General features: G+C 49.7%; 1 protein-coding gene across 16 annotated transcripts in view; it reads left to right on the top strand.

The window, feature by feature from the left end:
* Nol4l (nucleolar protein 4-like) overlaps positions 1 to 18,926 on the top strand; it is a 142,500-nt gene that overhangs the window by 77,627 nt on the left and 45,947 nt on the right. For all 16 annotated transcript variants that reach the window (XM_087653384.1, XM_087653380.1, XM_087653379.1 and 13 more), the window contains 1 exon segment: positions 2,736 to 2,845. In XM_087653384.1, coding sequence (XP_087509510.1) covers positions 2,736 to 2,845 — 110 coding nt within the window.

Genomic DNA, 18,926 nt, shown 5'->3' with positions numbered 1-18,926 from the left:
GCCAACTCTGGGGCTCCCTTCCTCACTGGACATGTGTCCTGCCTACCTTAGCTCTGCTGCCCCAACAGGGTGTACACTCTGGGAACTGAGGGACTGGGTGTCTCAAGACCCACCAGTGCAGATATTCCCTGAACTTTGTTTGCCTCCAGCCCTGCCACAGCCATCTTGTCCCCCTCTTCCGGAGCATTCCTGGCTCTTCTGAGGCCCCAGAGCATCTTCTGCTTTGCAGAAATGCTGGGGAGCACAGACCACAGAAGACCCTTTCCTTCTGCCCCCAGACTGCCACCCTGTGCCATGTGCTTTGGGGGATTTCCTCTTGAGCCAAACCATCATCTGCTTTATGCTTTTTGATAAGCAGCCCTGGCATTCAGGTATGATGTAAGTCACATCAGAGCACCTTGCCTGTGTGGGCTGCCAAGTGCAGAGAGCCCCTGTATGACCAGGGCCATTGGAGGGTGGGTGGCCCTTCACAGCCTCCATGCTGTTCAGCAATTTCATGCCAGATAACCTCACCCTTTGAGGAAATTAAAGTGAACTCACACTTCTGGGCCAGAAACACCAGGATTTGGAGACAGGAACATGGCTTCTGTCAGTACCCCACCTCAGCGTTCCTGGAACCGTTTACCTAATGTGTTGCCTCCAACCCAATCAATCCTGGTAGAATGAGGCCTAAAAGTCCCCTAGGGCTAAGGAAGTCAAGTCTAGGTTGATGATGGTCGATTGAAGAGAAGGGGCAACAAGAGCCAGCTCCATTTTCCTACTAGCCAGGTCCAAGTACACAGGATTCCCTGCCCCACCCAGAAAAGGTAGAAAATAAATGCAGCCCTCCTCCCTTTCAGCACAGCACTCACACCCTCAGTGCAGTGTCTGTCTGAGCTCAGTGTGGGAGTGAAAGCTGGGGAACTTGAGTGAGGCCAGTGGCAACACAGGCTCACAACTGACTCTCAGTGCAGCACTCATGATGCACCACTCAGGTGGGGTTTTGTTTTTTTTTAAGTGGGTTGGCATGAATTCGATAGCTACCATTTTGAGTCAGAATCATCAGTATGGACTTATATCAGACTCACAGGTGACCCGCAAACATTTTTAGATATAATTTATTTGTATGTAACTAAGACTTAAGAGCTTAGAAAAAAAAGAGTAAGCCTCTTCCCTTTCACCTGCTTTAGGGACTGCTGCCCCCGTACACATGTTTCTGTAAGTTATCCAAAACAAAATACACTTACCACCACCAAGCTGTCCCTGCCCTGGCCACATAGGAGGGCTTCCTGGGGTGTCTTTATCCCCACCCCATGTTTCTGAGGTTTTTCCTCCCCTTCTCAAGTCAAAGATGAGCCTCGTGTTCATACCTGTAGACATTCACAGGAGTGTCTGTCTATCCTCCTGTGGCCTCGGACGTGACGATGGGTGGGGGTGGGGGGCCTCATTGGTTTGGGTGCTGGCTCTAGAGGGGTAGGTGGAGAAAATCACCTGTGCCCTGTCACCACTGTGCCCTGTCACCACTGTGCCCTATCACCACTGTGCCCTGTCACTACTGTGGTGGTGACAGAGGTGGGCAGGCTCTGCATAGTGGCAGTTGCTTTCATTTTACACAACTCCATCCTAACCCTTTGGTGAAATGGAGACCCTGAAGCCTCTGTGGACAGGAGAAGCCCAGAGAGTAGGCAGTCAGGATGGTGTCCCGGGCACCTTGGGCTGAGATTCAAGAGTCATCTTTACTTTCTGACCCATAAATCCCATCTCTCAGAGCAGCTCCATGAAGGAAAAGATCAGAATACAGACTAATACCTATGCCAGAGTCATTCCCTGTAAGGTTGGCTATGACCAACCAACTATAAGGGTATGACTTAGGCAGAGTATGAGAAAAGACTCAGAGCAAAATGTTTAGGGGAAAATACTTCTAGTGCTCAGGAGGCTGAGGCAGGAAGATTGTGAGTTCAAGGTCAGCCTGGGCTATATAACGTAATTAAAATAAATGCATTTTTGCGAGGAAAGCGAACTATGTGTACATTATGATAGCAAGTATGCAAAGAAAAGTCACAAGGAAAAATAAACAGAAGCATATGCCAGGCTGCTTGGTGCAATTACGCTTTTACATTTTCTTCTTCATCCTTCTGCACGCTGCAGATTTTCTACAAAAAGAGCACACATAGCTTTGATCCTCAGGACAGCAGAGCAATAAGCAGGAGGAAAAATCCTCTGCATGCAATTATGGAAGCACCAGGATTTGGGAGGGTGGAGGGGACTGGGGGTGGCCATCTGGTCCCGGAGAGTGCTCTGATGGGGGGGGACACCTTGGGGCTGTGGGGGCTGAGGCTGGAGTGGGACAGGCAGAGGCAGGTGTTTACCAGGAAGAGCCAACTCTGGTGGAGTTGGAAACTTAATGCCTTCAGGGTCCTGGCAGGCGGCCTGAGTGAGTAAAGCTGTACCCCGGCAAAACACAGTGTCCTGCCTCTGCCTGTAAGATCCTGTGCCTCTGCTACAGGGCCACACGATTGAGTCCCGCCCGTGTGACAGACCTTTCATTTCTTTTCAAACAGCCACATCTCACTTTTTTTTAAACTGGCACGTAACTGGCAAGCATTTTCAACACTGTGTGCTGCGTGCCACACAGGCGCACAGGTGACCAGTGAGTGGCCGCTAGCCCTCTCCTTCACAGAGGCAGCCTCCCACCCCCACCCCCACTCCCACTCCAGGCAGAGTCTGAAGCGGGTTTCCTTTTGTTTTTCCTGCAGAGAATGAGCCTCCATCCCCTCTGGTGTCTGGCATTATTGACTACAACATGCCCCTCACCTCCACCTACTTGAAGCAGATGAAGCTACGAGTGATGAACTCTCAGGAGCAGGTAAGGCGCCTGCTCTCCTATTCTGTGGTCCTCTGACCCCACAGCCAGCAGAGAGGGCGGGAGCATGCTCTCCCTGGCAGTGTCTTCTGAAACCTGGAAACTCAGCCTTGCCAGGCTCTCCCCAAAGACTTGCAAGGAAGAGACGCCCCAGAGCCACAGACCTTGACTCTCTGGCTCTCTCCTCTGACTGTTACAAGGCTGGCTGCCTGCCCGTGGCCTCTGTCATTCTTGGGTCCTAGACAGGCCAGGAAGATGGGCCTTGGAGGTTAGCCCTGGGTAGATAAGGCCTTGGGGCTCCCTGGTTGTCCAAGACTCCCAGATGAGGTTTGCCAAGGGCTGTCAGGCACCATGAAAACAAGCTCTGAAAACTCCCCACTCGTTTGTGTCTCCCCACACATTCCACTCGCTGACCTCCTACAAAGCAAATAGCCTGTCTTTCAAAGAAAATCTGGGTGAGCACTGTCCTCTCCCTCTGCTGCAACCAAAATCAGGGCACTCCTTCCTCACTTGATCTCAAGTGCCCCCACCTCTGCTTACATCAAATCCCCAAGGCTTAACTAAGGGAAGGCGCACTTGTTTCCACATGGAATCCGGGTCAGAACTCTCGGTGTATTCTGTCTTGCACTGCAAGCCTCCTTGACAGTGTGAATACGTGTGGGGAGGGAGGGCTCGTGGCTGGGCCTGGATGTGGCAGGGTGAGTCTGTGTAACAGCTGGGCCTGTGCTACCCACTTTGAGCATTTGAGCAGGCTGTTTGGCTTGAACTGCAGAGCTGCCCCACCCCACCCCCCACCCCATGCCTTTTCTTGAGGCTAAAGGAAGGAAGCCAGCTTTTCTATGGAAGGCCACCTCTGTGTTGCATCTGTGGTTCCCCTCGTACCCAATAGTAACTGCCCTAGGATGGTTGTAGCACTGTTGAAGGCAGTGTGCTGAGGTGGGGGCAGGGGCACTACGTGGTTTCTGCTGTGGGGTAGCAGTCTTAGGGTGTCATTGTTAGTACTTAGGGAGTCTCACTCCCACCGTGCAGATCTCTGATGACTACTGAGGAGGACGAATCATGGCCTTTGTTTTCCTATAACCATCCACTGTGTCACTTCTTGCATAAACCACGCAGACAGCTGAGAGCAGTGCCACATGGCCTTTCTCTCCTGGGACAGGCAGCTGGATCTGGGTCACTGCCGGGGCCAACGTGGTCAGTGTGGTGTGCAGATGTGGCCTCTCCTCGGTGAATCCTGTCAGGTTTTGTTTGCTTTTAAAATTGTAACTGTAGTTTCTACCCTTGCACTGGTAGAAGGTGGCGGTGGTGGTGAGAGGGACTGACAAAGGTGGGGCTTTTTCTGTGAGCCAGTCTCTAGTGCCAAGCAAACGGCAGCTTTCCTGGGGCATCTCACCTGTGGGAGACAGACCCTGTGCCTAGCAGGTAGCTGTAGCCAATTGAGGAAGTGAGAGTCGGGCACAGTGGTACTGCTGGGAGGGTTTTGTCTTCCAGGATATGTGGTCTATTGGTGCTTGGAGTCCGTTGGAGAGTCGGTGGCAGTTAGGGAAGGCTGTCACAGGAAAGAAGGCCAACATTTACTCTAGAAGAAAACTGTAAGAGTATGCAGCCATATGCAAAGGCCCCATGGTCAGAGAAGGACAGACCCCGTTTGAGACTCTTATGGAGGCGGCACACTAGAACAGAATGCAGGAGGGAAAGGGGCCACTCTCAGCCACTCAGAAGCATTGGGCAAAGCAGAGCTCATGGACTGATTGTCCTGGTCAGGCTCAAGCCTACTCCCACAATAAGACTGCAGGAGGGAGTCACCGTCTCCAAGTGCTCAGTGAGTCTGGCCACAGCTCGGTCTGGGATTGGGGAGACTCAGAATAGCCAGCTTCCCCCCTGACTGTAGGGGACAGGGATGAAAGGGCAAACCCTACTTGGGCACTGGCAGGTGAAGCAATAGCAATGCCCACCTTTCCTTGGCCCTCCCACCTGTCAATCTCCAGCCCCCTATGATCAGCAAGGAGCTTTCAAGGCCTCCTGTCCTTTGTCCCTGCTTTAGCTGGCACAAAGGAAAACAGGCAATCTACAGCAGCGAGGAAGGGGCCAAGGACCAGAGTCTCTGATGCTCCTGCTTGAGTCAAAACTAAAAATACTTATCCCCACATTAGCAGCCTGTTCCTCACACAGTAAGGCAGACAGGGCCCTCCCTAGAGCAAGAGGAGGACTACATGTCCTGAGCTACTGCCTGTCACATCCCCTGCCCCAGACCCTCGCTCTGACCACAGAGGCCAACAGCTGCCACCTGTAGTATTTGCATGCTGCTCCTGTGAGCTGTGAGGAGAGCAAAGGCAGTCCCAGGACTGGGGGCAGGGTAGACAGTGTCTGTAACAAGACTGGGGAGGAACAGCAGCCCAATCATTCCTTTGGGGATTTCCAACATTCACTTCAGGAGACAACAGGGAGGCAGGGCGTATGCAGGGTGTGCATCCCCACCTTGTTCTGATCAGACTGTGGGAGGGGGAGGGGAAGGCTTTCTAGCAGCTGGCCAGTGTTTGATCCAAGTTAATATGCTGGGAACTTAGTCCTCCTCTAGATAGATAACAGGAAATATGGAAACCTGATTCCAGGGGTTGGCACCTGGCACCCCCCCCAACACACACACACACACACCCAACACACACACACACACACACATACACACCCAACACACACACACACACACCCAACACACACACACCCAACACACACACACACACACACACACACACACACACACACGCACACACACACAAGAAAACTCCAGTGGTAACAGTTACACAAAGGAAGGAGTTCTTCTTGAGGTCTGACTCAGTGCAGCAAATATTGTTAGTTTCCTCAGTTCACAAAATGGTATGGGTTAAATGACATTCTTTACAGGGACCTCCAGGAGCTGTCATCAGAGTGGCTACAGTGAGCTGAAAAACAGGGGTACAGTGTCAGAGAAGGTTTTATTTCCTGCCAGGCGAGGTGGCCCATGCCTTTAATCTTGGCACTTAGAAGGCAGAGGCAGAAAGATCTCAAGTTCAATGCCAGTCTGGGCTCAAAACACAAAGTAAGAGGGTTCCGCTTCTCACAAACCCTGCTAGAGATGCAGAGGTGAAGCCACACTGGTTATACAGTCAATAAATTTATCTTCTTAGAGGAAGCAGGGCACGGAGATGTGGCAAGCCATGAGGGAACAGCTGAGAGCCTTCCAGGAGAAGGTCGAATCCCAGGGACCTGTCAGTTTCTAGGTCCCCTCTGGTGTGCTCAAGGCACTGCTGAGAGTGGCAGCTTAGAGTCACCCATCACTGCCATTCACCTTTTCTTGTTTTTTCATTCTTTTGTAATTAAATATCACAGAAACTATAAAAAAAAGAAAAAAGAAGAAAAGAAAAAAGAAAGAAAAGAAAAGCAAAGAAAAAGAAAAGAGACAACACCCAACAAAACAAAAAGCACAAAAGCTCAAGGATAGTGACAAAGATCCCATCCATCCCACCAATCCTTTCCACTTCTGCCCATTCTATGAGCACCTTGCTGGCTTTGCATCCCACCCTCCAACCTCCACCGCCACCCTTCCCACACCTTCCACAGCACTCCCCAACCCCACCTCCACATCATACCCCAACCCCAAACCTTGCACACCAATCCTATCCCCCATATTACACCCCACCTCCCACACCACGCCCCACCCCCACACTCTACCCTGCCCCCTCACACCACTCCTCACCCCTACCTACCACACCAACCCCCAACTCCCCACCCCACTCCCCACCCTCAGCACCCACACTATGCCCCACCCCCACACCACACCCCACCCTATCACTCCCACACCACACCTTCCTTTTTTTCCACTTTTCTGTGACTGATCCCCCTATGGCGAGTCCTCACCTTGGAAGTTTCTGAGTATCACTTGAGTGGGTACAGCTTTCTTCTGTCATCCACTCATTTGCATATCACACATATATTATCCAGCCCTCCATCCATCTGCCCTCTGTTGTTCTGCCATCTAGGCACTGGTACAGATGCTAAGGAGGTAGCCTGCCCTGTGCCTGTGTGGAACCACAGCTCTGTGAAAGACAAGGGAAACCCAAGGCAATTATCTGGGGCCTGCAGGGAAATCTCAGCAGTGAGTCCTAGTGGTTCCTCACACACAGGGAATGTTGACTGCTCTGTGTCTGCTGTGCATACAGTTGACCTTTGTCCAAAGAGCTTTCATACCACTCTCATGCCACATATTTGATGGTCAGGGCTTAAGATCACAGTCACTAGGGCTGGAGAGATGGCTCAGTGGTTAAGAGCACTGACTGCTCTTCCAGAGGTCCTGAGTTCAATTCCCAGCAACCACATGGTGGCTCACAACCATCTGTAATGGGATCTGATGCCCTCTTCTGGTGTCTGAAGATGGCTATAGTGTGCTCACATACATAAAATAAATAAAATGCAGGGAAGGGAATAACATTTGAAATGTAAGTAAAGAAATCTATCTAATAAAAAAATAAAATAAAATGTTTTTTAAAAAAAGACCATAGTAACTAAAATAATTAGACACCCACGTTCTTTCCATCTGCAAACCTGTCTGAGGCACACTGCCTAGACAGAGGTGTTTGGATGGAAAGTAGAGAGAACCAGAGGGTCAATGGCTGGGTTTGGCTGGAAGCTGAGAACTGCCTTAAGGAAAGTTAGGAAACAGGAAGAGGAACCTAGGAGGGTGTGGGCACCCATGGGTGTCATGGCTGACGGTGACTGCAGCAGTGTCCACAAGAAGTGCAGGTGCCTTCACGTCCCTGTTGTCTCCTTTGCTCTTAGATGCATGTTTAAAGGGAAATCCTACTGTGGAAGTCACATGTGGAAGCAGGACTGCCTTGCCCCTTCCCTGTGCTAGCTTCGTTTCCCCAAAGCTCCACTGCCCCTGCCCCCATGCTCTATCCAGAGGGAAAGCAGTCTGCAGCCTGTATCGTCTCAGTGCTGACGTTCTAACGGTTTACTGTAGCAGTGAGAAGTGGTGCAGTCAGAACTACTGTTCAGTCTCTTCTTGCCTCCAAGTCACCTGTGCCAGAGTATCCTCTGAGTCTTCGTCACCTGGAGCCTGTCTTCAGATGGATTTCCCTCCTGCCCTGCAAAGCACACAGAGGGCAGTGTTCTCAGTCAGGACAGAGCACCCTCCCCCCTCCTCCTTCACCCTGGGCTTCAGCAGATCCACCACCTATGAGCTGTATGGCTTTCCACTTCTCTGTCCTCCAGTTACCTGAAGGTCAGAGGAATAAAGTTTCCTCGGAGTTTTGTAAGATATTTTACATTGTGCGTCGTCTCTGTGTGGGTGTGCTGGTTCCTGGGAGGCCAGAGATAGGGGACCCCTTGGAACTGGAGTTGTAAGTGGTTGTGAGCCACTTGGGTCCTTTGCAAGAGCCTGGTCCTGACTCCGAGCTCCCTCTAGCTCCTCCTGTTTATTTATATTTCTTTGTGTGGTTTGTGTGTGTGTGTGGGGGGGGTAGCATTGTGTGCCACAGCAGGAGTGTGGCGGTCACAGGACACTTGGAGAGCATGGTTCTCTGTTTCTACCGTGTGGTTCCTTGAATTGGACTGAGGCCGTCAGACTTGGCAGTGGCCACCTTTCTCTGCTGAATCATCTCCCTACCCCCAGTGTAAGGGGGCCGGCAGGCACTGGGCTGGGCACATTAGAAGCACTTTCTAAAGCTATTGATTTCTTATTTGCAGTGCTGGGGATGGAACCTAGGGACTCACACGTGCTAAGCAGGATCTTTTTCACTGAGCCAGCTCTCCCACCCCACCTCCATACCCCTCAGCCACCACATCCACTTAAAAAGAAAATGAAGACTAAGAGCTGGGCTGAAGCTCAGACAGCACTCTAATGGAGCGATCTGCCTGCAAGCACGAAGCCCTGGGCTCAGGCCTCAGTGCCACAATAACCAGACACTGTGGCCTGTGCCTGCAGTCCCAGCACTAGGGAAGAAGCTCTGAGGCTCAAGGTCATCACCAGCCACAGCGTCAGTTTGAGGCCGCTGCTCCTTTGCTCAGAGGAACTGGAGAAAATGGAGAACAAAACTAACAAAAAGGGGGTGGGGGAGCAGAGGCTGTGGCATGTACATGTCACATTTAAACTATTCTTAAGTGTGTTAAGTGGCCTCAACATATTGTGTTGACAAAGAACCATTACTAGCTGTCTATCCTCACAGGTGTGTGTGTGTGTGTGTGTGTGTGTGTGTGTGTGTGTGTGTGGGTGAGAGAGAGAGAGAGAGAGAGAGAGAGAGAGAGAGAGAGAGAGTAGAGAATGTAGAGAATGTGTGTGAGTCAAAGGTGGGGTGGGGGAAGAGGCCTGCGGATACCCTCAGACACCATTCTTCAGGTGTCACATCATCATCCCACTGCCACCACCTTTTTTTCTTTTTCTTTTTTTTAAGATTTACTTATTTATTCTGTGTAAGTTCAGTGTTGCTGTCTTCCTTCAGACACACCAGAAGAGGGCATCGGATCTCATTACAGACGGTTGTGAGCTACCATGTGGTTGCTGGGATTTGAACTCAGGGCCTCTGGAAGAGCAGTCAGTGCTCTCAATCTCTGAGCCACCCCTCCTGCCAGCTGCCACCTTTTTTTAAAGACAGAGTCTCTCATTGGCCTGAACTGGCCAAGTAAACTGGGCTGGCTAACCATAGCGCCCAACCTTTTTCTGCCTCCTGCTACTGTGGTTGTAAACATGCACCACCACAGCCGACTTCTTAGGATGGGCTGTGGCAAGCACTTTACTGCATGAGCCATCTCCCCAGCCCTATTTACAGTGTTTCCATGACTTCTGACAAAGCCCTGTGCTCCTAACTACCTGGGGTTTTTTTGTTTTGTTTTGTTTTTTGGTTTTTTTTTTTTTTTGGTCTTTTTTTCCTTTTCTTTTCTTTTTTTCCGGAGCTGAGGACCGAACCCAGGGCCTTGTGCTTGCTAGGCAAGCGCTCTACCACTGAGCTAAATCCCCAACCCCTAGCCCTGTGCTTGTAAAGGTGCCGCGCAGCATCTCCAGCTCTGTAAAATCCTTGTTCAATTCTCTGTTTCTGTGATTTTGGCTCCTTCAGGTCCCGCATAGCTATGACCCAGGTAACTTATTGTCACGTCTTCAAGACGGGCTGTGTCAGAACCTCATCCTTTGAAATCCCTTTGTATGGGACTGTAATTTCCTTCATCCATCTGTCCATCCATGGTATTTGAGCTGCTGGTACTTTTCACTCATTTAAATTTTATTTATTTATTTATTTGTGTGTGTGTGCGTGTGTGTGTGTGTGTGTGTGTGCGTGTGTGTGTGTGTGCGTGTGTGCGTGTGTGTGTGTGTGTGTGTGTGTGTGTGTGTGTCTGCATGCTTGTATGTGCACCATGTATAGCTAATGCCCACAAGAGGGCATCTGAATCCGAAAACTAGAGTTAGGTGCTAGGAGCCAAGTCCAGGTCTGCTACAGCAGCAGCAAGTGCTCTTAGCTGCCGAGCTGCCTCTCCGGCCACACAAACAGATCACTTCTTAATTATCCTTTGAAGCAGGAAGGCATCAAAGCAGGACAGTGTTCCTTTTCTCTGAGCCCTTCTTCCTCTTTTGTCTTACAAACTTTTTCAACTTCCTCTTTGATCGGAATAACACAGAAAACGGTGGACCCAAAGGTCCTGAGTCACAGAGGGTTAAACTGTTCCTGGCTCCTAGGTGTTGCTCTGGGCAAAGAGGGTTAGAAGCCTGAAGATTTCTCCGTTTTTGTCCACACGTCAGGCCGCAAGAGCATTGGGAGGATTAGCAGAATGGGAAAGTGCTCATGGCTCCCGCTATAGCTCACTGTGTATGAACTTGAGTGGTCTTTTTATTTGGATTTATTTTTATATTATGAGCACAGGTGTCTTCTGGCTTGTCTGTTAGTGTACCGTGTGCATACAGTATCCATGGAGACCAGAAGAGGGTGTCAGATCTCTGGGAACTGGAGTTAAAGGATGGTTATGAGGCTCCATGTGGGTGCTAAGAACTGAACCCAGGCCCTCCGCAAGAGCAAATGGTTTTAAGGGTTAAGCCGTCTTTCAGAGGTGTGGGTGTGTCTCCTTAAGGAGCAATCTCTAGAGAGTAGAATTAGATCTTCTAAGTCAGCAGAGAAAGGAAAAGAAACAGAAGTTGCTCAGCCTACCCAAGAGTGAGTCCGTCAGAAATGAGACGAGACACAGTAACTAGCGAGAGAGCGTGAGGACCACAGCTGGAGCTGTGCAGAGCTCACCTGGGGCCCATATGGCCCTGGGCTGAGCACTTAGAACCCCCAGAAAATACCACCAGCTCTAACGTGTACAGGATCGCACACCAGTGAATCACACTACAGCGTCTGAGTGGCTAACTTCCACTACACAGGCAGGAAGGCTCAGATGGGCCTTTTTTAAAAATAGAAAATCCAAGCACTTGGTATTTACACGATATGTTTATTAGTGGTACAGAAAGGGAAAGGAGAAGTAGAGCAAGTGTGGGTGTTGCTGTTATGCTCAGCAAACAAACATTCATGGTTGGAAGGTGCCAAGTGCCAGTGCTGGGCAGCCCCTTCCTGGGACGATCCTTTGCTATCCCTCAGGTGGGGAGGTCAGAAGGCTATGAGGCAGCATCCCGTGCTATGGCACTCAGTCTGGCTTTGCCTTCCTTAACCCCTGACCACATTTGGTTTTTATTCGTCAATGTCTTAAAATGCCAATGTCTGCTTCAGGCAGTACAGATGGACTTGGTGACATCCATGACAATGTGGAACCTTAGCCAGGCCACTTTGTAAAAGTTAGGCCTGGGGCTGGAGAGATGGCTCAGCGGTTAAGAGCACTGACTGCTCTTCCAGAGGTCCTGAGTTCAATCCCCAGCAACCACATGGTGGCTCACAGCCATCTGTAATGGAATCTGATGTCCTCTTCTGGTGTGTCTGAAGACAGCTACAGTGTACTCAAACAAACAAAAAGGCCTGGTTCTTCCTCCTAGCCCCATGCTTGCAGAAATAAGATTCAGACTCAAAATATATTTACAAATACCTTGGCCATGTAACTAGGCTCTTCTCTGACTAGGCCATAGCTTAGAAGAACCCATTCGCTCTAACCTACGTTCTGCACGTGGCTGGTTACCTACGCTCAGGTGCCGTGTGTCTGTCTCCTCACAGATTCCCGGATGAATCTTTCTGTGCCTAGTTCTATCCCAGAATTCTTTCTGCCTCCCGGATGTCCCAACTTCTATTCTGCACTTCCTTATAGGCTATAGGCCTTTTAATTGACAGGCGATGCATCCATAATACACAAGATATTCTCCCTACAACTCTCACCCTCTTCCCTAGGCTCATTTGTGCCAGGGTGGGGGCATGCCCTTTGCTCCCAGATTTGCTATTCCCGCTGGCCGCCTCTCTTGCCTCACCCCTGGTCTCCTAGAAAGAGATCTCTGTGGCTCCTGAGATTACCCCCTCGCCCTCCGTCATGTAATGAAGCCCAGTGGGCTCAGCTTGCTGCCCGAGAGGCCCAGAGCCCCAGTAGCCACATTCTCGATAGAATCTCCTGCCTCTATAAATCTCTGGCTCTGGAGGAGGGGTTGAGCTGCAGCAAGAAAAACAAAAAGCAACTGAAATACTGGCCTTGGCCGAGGCTGCTGCCTGGATTTCTCCAGGCAAGTGTGGTCCTTGGAACATTTCCACTATGGGGGATGTGCTGACAGGGTCTGTCTGTGACCCCAGGGCGGCTTGCCCTCAGAAGTGCCCTCTCCCTCTCTGGAGGTCTTTTATCTTTTCTTTGTTTTTGTTTATTTGTATTCATTTTTACTTCTCTCAGGAGGAATTTTTTTTTAAGTCACATAGACCCTGCCCCAACCTGCTCACTTCAGTTTCTCTTCTCAGTGTAGATGGCCTCTTTTCTTTTCCTATCCCCTAGTCATCTCTCCTCTATTTTCTTCTGTTTCTAAATAACAAGTTTATATTGCTAGCACTTGTTTGTTTGTTATTGTTTTTAATTTTGGACCTTCCTTGTCAGGAATTCCTTGCTGTGTGAGTAAGGCTCAAAACCTTTATCCTATCCGTAAGCCCAGTCATTAGTTCTTCCTCAGTGTACCCTTGTCTCTATTCAGATAAATCACTCTACATTATTTACATTATTACTGTGCACATAGGATTGTAGCTGACCCAATTAGCATGCCATGATTGCATTTGCTTTCCTTGGATTTCCCCAGAGTTGGCCACTGCGTCTTTTCCTCATCCTTGGCCCTGTATCTTTTGATTTTTCCAGTGCTGAGTGTATTTGTCATATTTATTTTTTATGGGCTCAGATTCACTTTCTTCTTTCTTTTTTCCTTCCATTTTCCTTCCTTCCTTCCTTCCTTCCTTCCTTCCTTCCTTCCTTCCTTCCTTCCTTCCCTCCTTCCCTCCTTCCCCCTTCCTTCCCCTTTCTCCCCACCTTCTCTTTACATTTGGGTCTCAAAACAGTGGACCACACAGCCCAGTGTTTCCTTTGAGTACTTCCAGGTTTCCATTCTTGTGATAGATTGCGTTTGAGAAGAGTTTCAGATTTACAGAAACACTGAGGAGGATTCCCACATTCCCCTCCCCCAGGCTAGCAGTCTCAACTGCAACATGTTAGCAACATGTTACAGTGGCCATGACTCAGGAGCAGACGTTGAAGTCAGTGGTTATTTGAGGATTCCCTGAGCCCTCACCAGCTGCTTCCATCCCAGATACATTATTACACCATGCTGCCCTGTGTCTTAGGGCTCCCCTGGGCTGTGGCACTATTCCGGATTTTCCTGGGTTGTGACGACCTTGACCGTTGTATGAGTGCTGGTCATGTGATGAGTGCTGATCATGTGATGAGTGCGGGTCATGTGCTTTGTGGGAGTTTGGGTTTTCTCTGATGTCTTTCTCAATACAAGCGCTAATGTTTATGGTCTTTCCAAGGAAGAACAGGACACAGTGTGTTCATCATAGACAGTCTGACTGTCAGCATGATTTATGTTATGTTGGCCTCCACCGCACCTGGCTGAAGCAGCATCTACCGGGTCTCTTGCCCAGGGTTGCCCTGTCTTCTTGAGGAGGGACAATGAAGGGGCTGCACCAGCCATGGCTTCCCATGTAGTGTGCTTTTCTATCCTTTCCTTGTCTCTCTCTGAATGGCCAACAAGCTGCTTACGTTTCACTCTGTGCACAGTGTTCCTCCATTTTGTTAGTCTAGTTCTTTTCTGTGGGGGCCACTGGGAACACTTCCTGTTGGCCCTGCACCCTTTCCATGTGTTCCCATTTGGTCTGCTTCCTTTGGTTTCTCTGGCTTGATTTTTGGTTTGTTATGACTACCTGGGACTGCAACACACCAACTCATCTCATCTTTCCTGCTCCAGCTCCAGAACCTGCCATTTTTCCCAGGAAGCCTGCTTCCTCTTCTTGGAGAGTCATACTAAAAATAAATTTGAGGAATTAAGTGTGCTTACTTGTTGGAGTGTCCTCTCTTGTAGACCCCCTAGGTGGACAGAGAAAAACATGTTTTAATTTTCACTTACAATTTTTTATTTATTATATGTGTGCATATGTGTATAGGTATATTTATGCAACAGTGTGTGTGGAGGTCATGTGACAGCTTTTGGGACCTGTCAGTTTTTTCCTTCTACCGTGGGTTCTGAGATTGAACCCAGGTTATCAGACTTGGTGACAGATGCCTTACCCACCATGTTATCTCACAGGCCCTTGTTCACTTTTTAATATTAGCTCTTTATCTATTTAGAGCTTACCCTAATATATTTTAATATATAAACCCCATTTAACCCTTTTGTCTCAGCATCTTGATTTAAACAACCTATTTAGGGGCTGAGGGCTTAGCTCAGTTATAGAACATTTGCTTAGCACGTATGAGGCCCTTGCTTCCATTCCCAGTACACAAAATGATAATGATGATGATGACAACAATGAGGAGGAGGAAAAAGAAGAAAAGGAGGAGTCTATTTTCCCCACAGCCTTAAGAATATCATCATTATACATTACCAGACTTGTGTCCAGTCAGATCTTGTGTTCAGTCCACTGGCCTTTGCCTCTTCCTTCTCTATACTACGTTAAGTAATAAGGCTTTAATTCTCACAGGATTCAGTGCCCTCTTGTTTACTTTCCTTTTCAAAGTTTTACTAAATTTTAAAAAAGTGATTTTGTGGGGAGAGAATTTACTTTTTTTTTTTTTTTTATTTTCTTTTTTTCGGAGCTGGGGATCGAACCCAGGGCCTTGCGCTTGCTAGGCAAGCGCTCTACCACTGAGCTAAATCCCCAACCCCGAGAATTTACTTTTTTAATGTATCTTCTCCTTGTTGGTTGGAGGCCCACCTGACTTGATCACATGACAACTAAGCGATCTGCTTGGCCAGCAATCCTGAGTGTGGGCCTAGCTTGTGCATGGCTCATCTGTGTCTGTGAGGAAGCCAGGAAGGAGGCCAGGAGCTGCCAGCTGGGCCCCATAAAGGCTGTGAACTGACCTGTAGGTGAATAGTCAGGCTCGCCTAACAACCTGCTGGGGTTTGGGGGCTGCAGACAGCCAGGCCAGTGCTCGCCATCCTGAGGTGGGCTTGGCACAGCTGGCGTTTTGTGTTTTAAACGGTCTGTGTAGTTTGTGTGTGTGATATGCACCATGCATGTGCGGTGCCTTCACACCAGAAGAGGGTACTGGATCCCACAGAGCTGGAGTCACAGATGGCTGTGAGCAGTTACGTGCTGGGAACTGAGTTTAGGTCCTCTGTAGAAACAGAAAACACTCTTACCCACTGAGCGGTCCTTCCAGCCCCACTATTGGCATTCTTGACCTCAAGAGGAAGTGGCTTCTCAGGGCAAGGCAGAGGAAAGGGTGGGAGGCTCACTGTTGAATATGTTTGGCTGAGTGTTATCATTTTCCTGATTAATATACTATGGAATATCTACATGTGTGCTTTAAAAACCTGTTGTGACTTCCAAGCACACTAAGAGAACGAGTGAGCTTTTACTGGGACAGCTTGGGTCCCTGGGGCCCAGCCCCTTCTCCCTGCAGTGTCCCTGAATCTATGTGGGAAAGAGATAGAAAATAGCCACATCCCTTTTCTTCTATGGGCTGGTCATCCTGGGCCCAAAAGGGCTGCTGTCTCTGGCAGCTTCTCAAGTCCCTGTCTCTATCCAGGCTATGAGCATTCCAAGGAGGCCCTTTTAATGTCATTAACCAGGAAAAACGTCTGCAGTGCCTATAATTTGCTAATGCAGGCACCATGGCTGTGTAGGCCATGAACAGCAATCCTGAGTGTAGGCCTAGCTTGTGCATGGCTCATCTGTCTGTGAGGAAGCCAGGAAGGAGGCCAGGAGCTGCTAGCTGGGCCCCATAAAGGAAGGGAAGCTCTGTCATCCCAGAGCTCTGCTGTGAGCTGGCCTGTAAGGCAACCTGGCAGTTCAGCCCAGCTCTGTCCCTAAGGACAAAAGTACCCCAGCAGGAAAGGAGGCGTCTTTCCTGGGCTGGGCCAGGAAGGAGCAGCTCAAATGGTCCAGATGGTCACTGAACTGAAAGTCGACCTTGTGACCTACCACCGAGACCCAATGGGAATTTGTGACCTTGTGCCTTGGGCCTGAGATTTACTTTATTGCACACTGTGTTTGTGCCCTTGTCCTGGTGGGGGTAAACTCTTCACCCCAGTTTTTGGGGTATCTTTCCTTCCATGGCTAGTAAGCTATTTGGAGCATCAGGGCTTTTGTCAACTTTTCTTGAAGGCAAGACTTTCCTGTTAAGGAACCTAAACGCAGCGACTGTAGCTCTCACAGTCTTGGGAGGCAGCAGGTCCTTTCCAGGCGGACTTGTCACCCCAGCAGAGAGGAACTCACAAGGCTGTCTCCATGCCGTGAGTGGCAGCCTAGGGCTTTGTAACCAGACCTGGAGGATGCAGGAGGGTTTCAGCCGCCTCAGCAGCTGATGTCTGGAGATCAATTAGAGATAATGGCCCTGTGTGGACCTGGAGAAGCCACAGCCAAGCTTTTTCCTGGTTGTAACTGTGTTTACCTCATTAACAGGCTCACTCTCTTTTGAGGTTGGATTTGTGCTGGCTGCTTTGTTTAATGAAGAGGAACCAGTGTAGACCCTTGGCAGGCTGGTAGCTCTGCCGCCCCCATTCAGATGGAGAGAAAAAGCCCTCAAACACACACACACACACACACACACACACACACACCCATCACACACCACACACACACCACACACCACACACACACACACACACCCATCACACACCACACACACACCACACACCACACACACACCCATCACACACACACACACACACACACCACACACCCCACACACATACACACCCATCATACACACATACACACACACACCACACACACCACACCACACACACACATGCCACACACACCAGACACACCCATCACACACATACACACATTCATCACACACACACACACCACACATATACACACCACACACACCCATCACACACATACACACATCCATCACACCACACACACACACACAAACATACCACACACCCATCACACACACACACACACACCACACACACACCCCACACACATACACACCCATCACACACACACACACCACACACACCACACCACACACACACAAACACACCAGACACACCCATCACTCACATACACACATTCATCACACACACATACACACACACCCATCACACACACACACAAACACACACACACACAAACACCCATCACACACACACAAACACACCACACACACAAACAAACATACCACACACACACCACACACACACATACACACACAACACACAACATACACACACACACTACATTCACCACCACCACCACCCCACAGCAGAGACTCTGCTGCTGTTGTATGTGCTTCTGAGGATATCTCTTCCTTCATTAACTCAGAAGTCATTTGTTGTAATAAATGCGGGAACTGCTGACACCAGGAGCTCTGCTCTGGCAATAAGGGCATAGAATAGAGAACCTGTACATCATGGGTGCACATATGCACAGGTTTTGGAGATGATAAAACAAGAAAAAATAAATAAAACTAAAAGCAAACAACCAAAGAAACAGGAAAGGGAGGGGTGTTTGGGGTGAGTTCAGTGGATAAGACTGCATGCTTCTGAGAAAGAAAACTCTGAGGAGGCGAGCCAAGTCCTGACTGATGGGAACCAGTCAGCCCTCTGGGCTTTCCTGCAGAGACAGCGGGTACAAAGGCCCTGGGGCAGGACTGTGGGGTGAGGGTAGGATGGAGGGAGGGAAGAGCAGCCTGCAGAGGTAACTCCTCACAGGGCTTGCCAACTGAGTGCAAAGTTTACTGTGTGCCACATGCTGCCGCCAGAGCAGAGCAGGACCTGACCAGATATGAAAGCAAGTGAGAGTGAACTGGTGGCCCCAGTTCTGAGCATGGCCGCCTTGTTTTCCCTTCTGTGCTACAGGTTCCCTCTTCTTTTTTTTTTTGGTTCTTTTTTTTTGGAGCTGGGGACCGAACCCAGGGCCTTGCGCTTCCTAGGCAAGCGTTCTACCACTGAGCTAAATCCCCAACCCCCAGGTTCCCTCTTCTAATACCAACCGCAGGACTGGGCTGGGTCCCAGCACTTAGCAGAGCCTAGTTTTTACTGTGGAGTCCCTTTTACAAGGGAAAAGGTATAGGGGTCCAGGGCGTTGCTGGCTGGCGTCAGATAGGAGCGTCAAGTCTAAGGGAGGCCCAGAGCCCACCACCAACCCTCATCACCACCATTTTCCCCACACTCCTGGCTGTTCCCTAATAACAGGACCTGGAGAGCCATAAGGATGCAGTCACCAGAACTCCCTACCCCCACCCCAAGAGCACAAGAGATCAACCCCACAGACCTCACCAGCCTGAGGTCATTTAAAAGGACACTGAGGATAAGGCCTTCCTGTTAAGGCACTTAAATGCAGGTGCTGAACACAGTGGCTGTGGCTGTCACAGTCTTGTCTGGGGCTAGAACCTTGCTGACTGGGCTTGCTGTTGTCCTTCCTACTGTGTCTACAAGTCAAGGAACTGTACACTTGTCTCCCCAACCGCACTCTACAAGATAAGCCCGAGGTGCCTGACC

The sequence above is a fragment of the Rattus norvegicus genome, chromosome 3, assembly GCF_021556685.1.
Source record: "Rattus norvegicus strain SHRSP/BbbUtx chromosome 3, alternate assembly SHRSP_T2T, whole genome shotgun sequence".
Taxonomy (NCBI): Eukaryota; Metazoa; Chordata; class Mammalia; order Rodentia; family Muridae; genus Rattus; species Rattus norvegicus.
Note: the sequence above shows the minus strand (reverse complement) of the source record. Positions and strands in the feature narration are given on the sequence as shown.